We start from the raw sequence: 10548 nt of genomic DNA, 5'->3' as shown, positions 1-10548 counted from the left end.
AAACTGAGTGAAATATATCAAAGAATTAAAGATCAAAGTGGAACAAACTGAGTGAAATATGTCATAAAATTAAAGATCAAAGTGGAACAAACTGAGTGAAATATGTCATAAAATTAAAGATCAAAGTGGAACAAACCTGTATGAAATATGTCATAAAATTAAAGATCAAAGTGAACAAACTGAGTGAAATATATCATAAAATTAAAGATCAAAGTGGAACAAACTGAGGAACAAACTGAGTAAAATATGTCATAAAATTAAAGATCAAAGTGGAACAAACTGAGTAAAATATGTCATAAAATTAAAGATCAAAGTGGAACAAACTGAGTGAAATATGTCATAAAATTAAAGATCAAAGTGGAACAAACTGAGTGAAATATATCATAAAATTAAAGATCAAAGTGGGACAAACTGAGTGAAACACTACGGGAAGCTGAACCTGAAGTATCAAAAACACTTCTATGATAAATGCCACGGGAAGCTGAACCTGAAGTATCAAAAACACTTTTATGATAAACACTACAGGAAGCTGAACCTGAAGTATCAAAAACACTTCTATGATAAACACTACGGGAAGCTGAACCTGAAGTATCAAAAACACTTCTATGATAAACGCTACGGGAAGCTGAACCTGAAGTATCAAAAACACTTTTACGATAAACACTACGGGAAGCTGAACCTGAAGTATCAAAAACACTTCTACAATCCTGAAGTATCAAAAACACTTGGAATCCAAGCCAGTAGACAAAAAGAAACTTAATACTACAAGAATGAACTGTCCTCACCTTTGGAATCCAAGCCAGAGTACAAGGAGAAACTGAATATATACTTGGGGATTCGTGAACACAATCAATAAGATGGTCTCCATCAAAAGTACAGCCCTCCAGCTGTAGTCCACTGATTTTCACCACTAGTTTGGCTCCTGATATACCTCCTTTCCACGTGGTGACAAGCTTCAAGTTGTCCATTGGCTGCTGTAGTATTCTAAAGATGATATTATGAAGAACGTGTAAAGCAGACTGTACACATCATTAATAAAATAATAGTTTATGGTAGTTTTGTGTCACAAACTACCTTGTCATCTCCCACAATGTTCTTAATACAACAAATATTGACATTTTCTAACAGTATGTTATGACCAAAATTTATAATTCACAGAATAACCACACAATATGAATACTACAAGAATGAACTGTCCTCACCTTTGGACAAAAAAACTTAAACTGGTTTGTATTCCAAAGGTCAGGACAGTTCATTCTTGTAGTATTAAGTTTCTTTTTGTCTACTGGCTTGGATTACAAAGGAGGACAGTTCATTCTTGTAGTATTAAGTTTCTTTTTGTCCACTGGCCTGTATTCCAAAGGTCAGGACAGTTCATTCTTGTAGTATTAAATTTCTTTTTGTCCACTGGTTTAGATTTCACATGTTAGGACAGTTCTTTCTTATAGTATTAAGTTTTTATTTGTCCACTGGCTTGGATTCCAAAGATTAGGACAGTTTATTCTTGTAGTAATAAATTTCTTTTTGTCTACTGGTTTGGATTACAAAGGTCAGGACAGTTCATTCTTGTAGTATTAAGTTTTTATTTGTCCACTGGCTTGGATTTCAAAGATTAGGACAGTTCATTCTTGTAGTTATAAATTTCTTTTTGTCTACTGGTTTGGATTACAAAGGTCAGGACAGTTCATTCTTGTGGTATTAAGTTTCTGTTTGTCTACTGGCCTGTATTCCAAAGGTCAGGACAGTTCATTCTTGTAGTATTAAGTTTCTTTTTGTCCACTGGCTTGGATTTCACATATTAGGACAGTTCTTTCTTATAGTATTAAGTTTTTATTTGTCCACTGGCTTGGATTCCAAAGATTAGGACAGTTCATTCTCATAGTTTTATATGATGTGCATGGAATTTACTTACCAATTATATATCAATGTAAAACATTTAACTTGTTATACAATTACTGTAAAAAGTAAAATGTAGTAACTTATATTTTTTAATGAAACCCAAATAAAAAAATGTAAGTTTTTTAAGATATATATATATATATAATAAGTATAACATTTTAAAGAAATATAAGGTTCACTTCCAAGCTGTCAACCCTTCTTTTGTCTTTAGCAGAGATTTAAAGGATATTTGATGATGGAATGTGTAACACAGATAATTTTAGTAATGTTTTTTTTTTGACAGGAAGTAAAGCCTCCATACAGAGAATCAGAAGTTATCTCCCTTCCACTGTACTTTACATCAGAAAGAGATCGTATTGTCACATCCCTAGACATTCCTAGTGGTGGAAATACTGACCACTGGCTGCAGTGTGGAGCTGCATTTTTTCTGAAAAATAGTTAATTTCACTGTGATAATTCAAGTTAGTCTCTAGCTTGTTTTTTGTGCTAGCAGTTGAAGTGGCACTAAAGTTTTATACTTAATTTATTCCTTCATAGTTTGGGGCACAATGATTTTACATGTTATACCAAGTTTTTCATGATATTAATTCAACAGTAAAGAAAATTATATAACTGGTGTTGTAAGAAATAATCAAAAATATACATTGAGGCATATAAATCATGATGTCATTTGTTAATATTCTCGAGTAACAAACCTAACATTCACTACTTATTACACGCTCATTAGTTGTGACGGTTTGTCCTAACAACATACGTAGAAGTTCTAAATTGGATCTAATTATAAAAGCTGTTAAGTTTTCAGATAAATTGTATAGTTACAATACTCATCAATACATTCAGCTAATTGATAAGTGTTGTTTTTGATTGTAATATTCATCTAAAAACAATTAATTCTTAAACTTACATTTGAGATGAATGCTGTTTTTAGGAATTATTGATAATTTAACATCACCAATTAGGGGTATCGTAGAGTAATCACAATGAAATTTGATCTGTAGCATATTACTGGATACTGGAAGATGATAATTAATATATATATATTACTTCACTGGAGTATGTTGTTCCTACTAGTCAATTATTTCCCATCAAGCAAATTGAGAGAAAAAATGTAATTATGTAGTTGAAATAAAATATTAAGATGTTCTGTGATTTTTTTCAGTTACAAAAACTTACACACAATAAAATATTGACAGTTTACAACAGTCACTTCCCAGGAACACCCTAAACGAGAGAACACATAAATATAAATGTTCGTTATCTCCCACTTTTTAAATTGCTAGTAGTATGAACTTCTAATAACCAAATACAAGGTGTGCTTACTGCCACTATAACAAACATGGAGGAAATTAGAAGATCTGCTTGCTGGGAGTCTATGAATACTACAGTTACAAATAAATCAGTTGCTTGTGATAGCAACATTAATATTTTTCAACCAAAGCAACTGCTACACACCGTATTCAACGAGGTGTTGTATGTGTTATCCATTAATTTAATAGTAGTATAAACACTACAGGATTCTTCTAAGAGATTTCGATGTGTTTAAAATATTATTCCGACATGTTATAAAACAGCTACTTTCAATGAACACAACTCTGAAATCTTTACACTGTACAGACATTTATTTTTGTACTTAGCATAACTGACTGAATCTGAGTATCAATACATTTACAGATGCCTTCTGAAAGTTAAGATAAACTGAATGTATAAAAAAAGTTAGAGTTTCTTAACTCCAAAAATCTTTTCAATATCAGCAATAGTTTTGGGACAACGTGATGTTAGTATTTCAGGTCCTACGTCGGTGATCAGAATATCATCTTCGATCCTAATGCCCATTCCTCGATACTGAGCTGGCACTTGATGGTTCTCTGGTTTTATATAAATTCCTAATAAAAAAAAAGATATAAATATTAAGTTTCTTTATTTTCAAAATTCAAAGGAGTTAAAAAAAGTTAATGCGACTCAGGACCTTTTCTAGGTAGTTAAGCTTGTTTTAGAACTTTATATTTCAGTATAATAGTTAAAGTTAATACAACTCGGGACCTTTTCTAGGTAGTTAAGCTTGTTTTAGAACTTTATATTTCAGTATAATAGGAAATGTTTTTCGTGGAACAAGATGGGTAAGCTTAGTGAAATCATTTTGCACTCAATAGTATCAAGTTATATTACATCAACAAAGCCTCTATTGGCCTAAGTCACTGCTTAAATCATCAAAACAAAATATATACATACATTAAATGAAACCTTCTGATTAAGAATTTAAAAAAAACTTGTTCACGATTCTGGATAAAAATAAAGATAAGATTACAGTTTCATAAGAACTTAGAAATGTAGTATTTTTTTCTTAAAAACTCAAATCTGCAAATTTATAGAAATATCACATTAAAAGTATTTTATTTACAGAAGTTATGTAATCTCAAGAAAGTAATTCTAAAGTTTCAAATCTATTTCATTCAGTGCTTTTCTCCACAAACCACACAACAGGAACTATAAGAGAAATAATATGGTCAAGCAAACTGTGTTTCTCCATAGGCCCAATCAAGTCATTAGTAGAGAAGGAACACTTGGACTGTATCTTCAAAATATAAAGTCAACCAGTTTATTAAGAATAATGACAACTATGTTATCAGAAACTTACACTAAATAAAAGTTTTAATTATGAATTATTTCTAATAGAAACTAATATTCTTTACAAGTAACAGTTAAGAAAATGTGATTATAGTAGTATTTACTTACCTGGTTCGACAGAAGAACGATGAAACTCAAGCCTGGTATGGTTATCACTGTTGAACCAGGTAAGTAAATACTACTATAATCACAAGAACGATGAAACGCAAGCCTGGTATGGTTATCACTGTCGAACCAGGTAAGTAAATACTACTATAATCACAAGAAATAATTCTAGTGTCATGTACGTCCATTCCAAGGTAGTGGCTAACATGATGTGGACAGAAATTATAGGCTATCTGAAATATTCAAATACATGGATGTATATTCCAAGATGGTATTCAACAGGACAGACAGACATTACAAGTTACCTGACTTAAAAACATGGGGATACCACTCCAAGGCAGTGACTAACATGATGTAAACATATTACAAGCTACCCGACATGAAACACCAGGGGGATACCACTCCAAGACAGTGACTAACATGATGTAAACATATTACAAGCTACCCGACATGAAACACCGGGGGGGATACCACTCCAAGGCAGTGACTGACATGATGTAAACATATTACAAGCTACCCGACATGAAACACGGGGGATACCACTCCAAGGCAGTGACTAACATGATGTAAACATATTACAAGCTACCCGACATGAAACACCGGGGGGGGATACCACTCCAAGGTAGTGACTGACATGATATAGACATTATAAACTACCTGACATCAATCCATCTCAGCTTTTCACTTTAATTGAACATTTCTGACACCATCTATGAAATAAATTCTGAATAAAACTAAAAATAGTTCAGAAACAGTGTAAGAAAGAAAATGTCATTGATGCTGCAAGTATGCAAACAGGTTCTGGCCCCCTTACAGGTACATCAGCTAGTTATAATTAAAAGACGTCTGCCTTTTATTTGCCCAACTCGCCAAATAATCCAAATCCTTTTGTAAAACAGCCAGTAACACCCAAAACTTTAAACAATTTATTGACCATTCCTTTATCTATGTCACTGATGTAAATCAAATAAAGCAAAGGTCCTAAGACTGAGCAGGTACCCCACTTGTGACATTAATCCATTTATAACAAGCCTCTTATGTGATGCCTTATCAAATACTTTCTGAAAATCCAGATACACCATATCCACACCTGTACCCTCATCTATGTAACCAGTAATCTCTACAAAGAATCTCAAAAGATTTGTAAGGATAGATATTCCACCAGTGAAACTATATTGGTTATCCAACAACATTTTAAACTTTGTTAAATGACTTTGCAAAGCACCTTTTATCAATTTTCCAAACCTTTTCCCTCCACTGATATAATACTAATAGGTCTATAATTACTGGGACAATTTTTATCACTTCCATCGAAGAGTGACATCAACCAACTTCCAATCGTCTGACACCTGCTCACTATTCAAGGACATTGAAAAAATAATAGCAAGTGGCTTACATATCCAGTTATTAACCTCTTTCAAAACCTCAGGTAATTATTATGTGGCCCAGGTGCTTTATCATTTTTTAAACTTCCTAATTTTTTCTTAAGCTAAGAATTAATGCGATCATTTTGTTCAACCTTGTTTTCATCTCGCTTGAATCTTCATTAGTAAAAACTAAAAAAAAGCAAAATTTGATAACCCAGCCTTCTACTTATCCTTAGTATATTTGCAATTAATTCAAACTTCTCATATTAATAATGATTTTCTTTAATTTTATCCTTTGAGAGCCATCCTGGTTTTTTACTTGCAGCCACCCATTTTTGTTTGTAAGGAACATGTTTACCTTGAATATTTAAAAACAAAGTTCCAAATAACTCAATTGCCCAATTCATAACAGATAATTCTTGTCGCATCTCTTCAAAATTTGCTTTTTTGAAATTTGTAACCAAAATATCATTATTCCTTATCTCCATGTGCAGCAAAACATTGAACCTAATAGAGCAATGATCACTTGCACCCAAATGTTCCCCAATTTCCACCTTCTCAATCATTTCTGTATTAGAAGTTAACAATAAATCTAAAATAGCATTGTTTCTAGTTGGTTCCTTGACTAGCTGGTGAAGAAAGCCATTTTGAACAGTTTTCAAAAACCTTTCTCCCTCATGGTTTGACTCTAGCATTTCCCAATCTATATGCCTGATATTAAAATCACCCATAATTATGACTTCATTACCAGCTGAAATCTTAATGTCATTGTAAAGTTTCTCACTAATTTCATCAGTATCATTTGGTGGTCTGTAACCAATTCCTATTAAAAGCCTTTTCCCTTTATATCCACTAATAGAAACCCAAATGGATTCAATTTCCTTATTATTATCTTTGATATCTTCAACTTCAACAGGATGTAACTCAAGTTTTACAAATAAACCACTCCTCACCCCTCTTTTTATTAAAGACTATAACTCTGTAGTTCAAAGAAATTATTTCATAAATGTCTACATTTAGCCACATTTCATTTATTCACTTTATATCAAAATCCTTTGATCCAATTGGTGCTCTAAAGTCATCCATTATAGTTTAGCCTACCATTATAACCCTCCATATATCTTATTTTTCTCCACTGTCTAATTCTATTTTAAAGTTGCCCTGAAAGTTGAGTTAATAGCTCTTGCAAACAAACCAGCCCCCTACCCTATTTCCCATTGAACTGATCCCATAAATCCAACCAGCTAATCTGCTCGTCTTTACATATCAACGTAAGCCTTGCATTCGGCCCTACTGACCTATTTATAATTTAATCCGCATAGCTAAGTCTTGGCAGTATCCCTGACAGATTTAAATTATTATAACCATTTTTAAAGCCTTGTTCTTAACAATTAGCTCCTATGTGTACTGTATCACTACTAGCATCCTTTACTCCTAGACAGCACAATTTCTTTTCTCCCAATTTACCCCACAGACTCTCCTATACACATCCCAAACTAAAGAACCTCTGAAAACAATAACATCCTTATGTTTTTCATTCCATCCCTCCCTCCTCATCTAAGAAGTCAAAGTCTGAAACTGTTTTTATACCAGTCTGCTTTTTATAATTAAATCTGCCACCACTAGCCCTATTATTACTGCTTCCAACCTCATCACTAGTCGTTGTATCCTTCACAATTTCCTCTCTAAATCTGCTGCTACCTCTCCCACTTTTCCTACAAACTTTACAACTTCACTTCTGGTTTCCATAAATGTTCATGTCAGCCTCAATTTCCCAAATAAAACCCACTCCTAGCACCTATCACACCTAATAAACTGTGGGTTTATAACACACTATTCTTAACCAGGAATACCACAGATAGAAATTTACAAGGCTATATGACATGAAAACCCAGGGAATATTTCCTTATTTTATCCTCAGCATATATAATTTACAAGGCGAAATCTCTTACATTACATTATCTATTTTTTGTCAGACTCTACCTTTACACAGTTATTCCTTTCTTTACCTCCACTTAACATCACCTTTATGTAGGCTTACCTCTTTCTTTGTTTTAATCCAAACAACTTTATTCTCCTCACCTTTGCAAGTTCAATTTTCCCCAGTTTTCCTGAAACAAGTCCCAGTTCTTGAAGTTTTGTTCCCATCAGTTGGCACATGGTGTGAAACAACTGATCAAGGTTGGACATTTCACAACACAATTCAATTAGCTCTTTCTGAATTATTAAAACTATTTCGTACAGATCTTGCTGTGGACAGGTAAACTTCCCACTAACTGGCCACGTCCGAGTCAGGTCACTAGCATAACTATGATATTCACAACCTTTACAAACAGACAAGACAGAACATCAGAACTGGAGCTTTAACATTTAGAATGGACTTAAATTCTTGCAAAGAAAACTATTCAAATTTTTAAATTCCATTGCTTTAACAGACCTTAGCAGCTATTTTTTAATAAAAACAAGTTCAAATTACTTTTCTGCTATTTACTTATTTTGGGTGGTACTATGTGTTCTGGTTACTTCAGTGCCTGGTTTTGTAACTAGTAGCCAGATGAATGAATATTTAAATGAAACCTTTCTTACAAGCCATGTAAAATAATATTGAAATCATGAATAAACAAAAAGTTATATATATATTTAGCCATCATCTAAGTGTACTTGCTCATTCTCAAAAATTCTCTCTATTCCAATACTCTATACAACAGTATTGTCTCTTCTTCATTTCTATGGAAGCTTCAAACTGCAGAAAATCTTTTAACTCAATGTTCAAAACAAAACTTCTAACCTGCATCCATTAGTACCATATCCCCTGGTAATATCCTTTGATTGTTTGCAATGTAGTGAATGATATTAGCACGAGAGCCTCCAGCCACAACAGGTGGGTAAGCTAGCCGTTCTGCTCCCCGTATCCTACATTCAAAGTCCATCTTGGCATACAACTGAGTTTCATTTACTCCGGGATGTGATGATTTCATTACTTCCGTCAATGATTCGCATGCTATTTCTGCTGAATGTTGCATGAGCTTGATTTCTGATTCTGACTTGATTAACCTAAGCTGCTGAATTAAAGGAATTGGAGACTCAAATTCTGTATGATGCAAACTGGACATAAAACTTTTTAAAAGTTCATTAACATTTGGTAATGGTGGATTAAGAAAATCATACCAAAGAACAAAATTATGATGGCTACGAGCATATACTTGTAAAAAGTTTTCAAGTTCCTCCATACTATAAGCACAGTCAACACCCAGAAGCTCGACTGCACCTTCAGTACCCGTGCGAGGTCCTTCCCACATTTCAATGTGGTTATTTTTTTTGGGAACAAACAGAGTCGAAACATGCTCAGGCAGATTTTTATCTGGTGCATTCTGTAATAATAGAACACTATCCGGTTCTTGAAAACCGGTAAGATACAGAAACTCTGTATTTTGACGGAATGGATACGGAATTTTATCCGACATAAATACTTTGGAAGCAGAAGGGATAACAACAAGGTGATTTTTAGTATTTCTCTTCAATCTGTGAAACTGCTGTAGTATTAGTTCCATAAGTCTAAAACGACGATCTTGAAACTCAATTTTTGTGAGGCCCGGTGTAACCTGACCTTCTTGTATGATATCAGGATGTGTTCTTGATGTTATCTGCCCATAGGTTTGTGGAAAATTTTGTTGTTTTTCTTGAGATGATGATGCTGTGGAACAAAACTGGCAAAGTGCAAAAGTTTTCTTAGATAGATCTCGAGAACATTCTTTCCATCCTAAAGGAGAAACACAAACACAAATTTATATACAGGACAATATTATTGTGCTTAAAACAGGATGAATATATATACACAATTTAACTAATTATGTTAAAGAATATAAAAACAAAAACTACATTCCTTTATTTCTATTAAAGTGACAGGTTAGGTCTAGCTTATACCACAAACAGTCAATCCCTGTTTACATCTCATTTTGATGAACTACAACGTTAAGTCTATTGGATCTCATCAATTAGTGACAAGTGTAAAGACTTATTTTTGCAAAAAGTCTCCTACATTACTAAAATAATCACATTCACTGAAAAACATTGAAATATCTGACACATTTGATGATAGGAAAGTACCACCTCAAAGTTCAATAACTATACTTGAATATCATTAATAAACAAATTAATAGCCCAACAGCCTTTATTACTATTATATAAAAACTAGTGTAAATTAATAGCCAGTGGCTCAACAGCCTTTATTACTATTGTATACAAACTAGTGTAAATTAATAGCCCAGTGGCTCAACGGCCTTTATTACTATTGTATACAAACTAGTGTAAATTAATAGCCCAGTGGCTTAACAGCCTTTATTACTATTATATACAAACCAGTGTAAATTAATAGCCCAACAGCCTTTATTACTATTGTATACAAACTAGTGTAAATTAATAGCCCAGTGGCTTAACAGCCTTTATTACTATTATATAAAAACTAGTGTAAATTAATAGCCCAGTGGCTTAACAGCCTTTATTACTATTATATAAAAACTAGTGTAAATTAATAGCCCAGTGGCTTAACAGC

At 33.0% G+C, this 10548-nt stretch overlaps 2 protein-coding genes and 1 long non-coding RNA gene across 3 annotated transcripts in view; 2 read left to right on the top strand and 1 right to left on the bottom strand.

Annotated features, from left to right (window-relative positions):
- Positions 1 to 760, top strand: part of LOC111083040 (cytoplasmic dynein 2 heavy chain 1-like) — a 10119-nt gene extending 9359 nt beyond the window's left edge. The window contains exon 3 of the mRNA XM_022379249.1: positions 526 to 760. Within this exon, the coding sequence (XP_022234957.1) occupies positions 526 to 760 (235 nt within the window). The remainder of the gene's footprint in view (positions 1 to 525) is intronic.
- A 545-nt stretch (positions 761 to 1305) lies between these two features.
- Positions 1306 to 3043, top strand: LOC111083039. The gene is made up of 2 exons (XR_002608765.1): positions 1306 to 1363; positions 2183 to 3043. It is a non-coding gene; the product is annotated as an uncharacterized LOC111083039 (long non-coding RNA).
- Positions 3044 to 3497: 454 nt separating this feature from the next.
- LOC106475032 (probable Xaa-Pro aminopeptidase 3) overlaps positions 3498 to 10548 on the bottom strand; it is a 9201-nt gene continuing 2150 nt past the window's right edge. The window contains exons 2-5 of the mRNA XM_013935729.2: positions 8785 to 9756; positions 8079 to 8320; positions 4736 to 4862; positions 3498 to 3782 (exon numbers count right to left, since the gene is read on the bottom strand). Coding sequence (XP_013791183.1) covers positions 3613 to 3782; positions 4736 to 4862; positions 8079 to 8320; positions 8785 to 9756 — 1511 coding nt within the window. The 3' untranslated portion in view covers positions 3498 to 3612. The remainder of the gene's footprint in view (positions 3783 to 4735; positions 4863 to 8078; positions 8321 to 8784; positions 9757 to 10548) is intronic.

The sequence above is a fragment of the Limulus polyphemus genome, unplaced genomic scaffold (genome assembly GCF_000517525.1).
Source record: "Limulus polyphemus unplaced genomic scaffold, Limulus_polyphemus-2.1.2 Scaffold7995, whole genome shotgun sequence".
Lineage (NCBI taxonomy): Eukaryota > Metazoa > Arthropoda > Merostomata > Xiphosura > Limulidae > Limulus > Limulus polyphemus.
The sequence above is the reverse complement of the archived record's forward strand: the minus strand, read 5'-3'. Positions and strand labels throughout refer to the sequence as shown.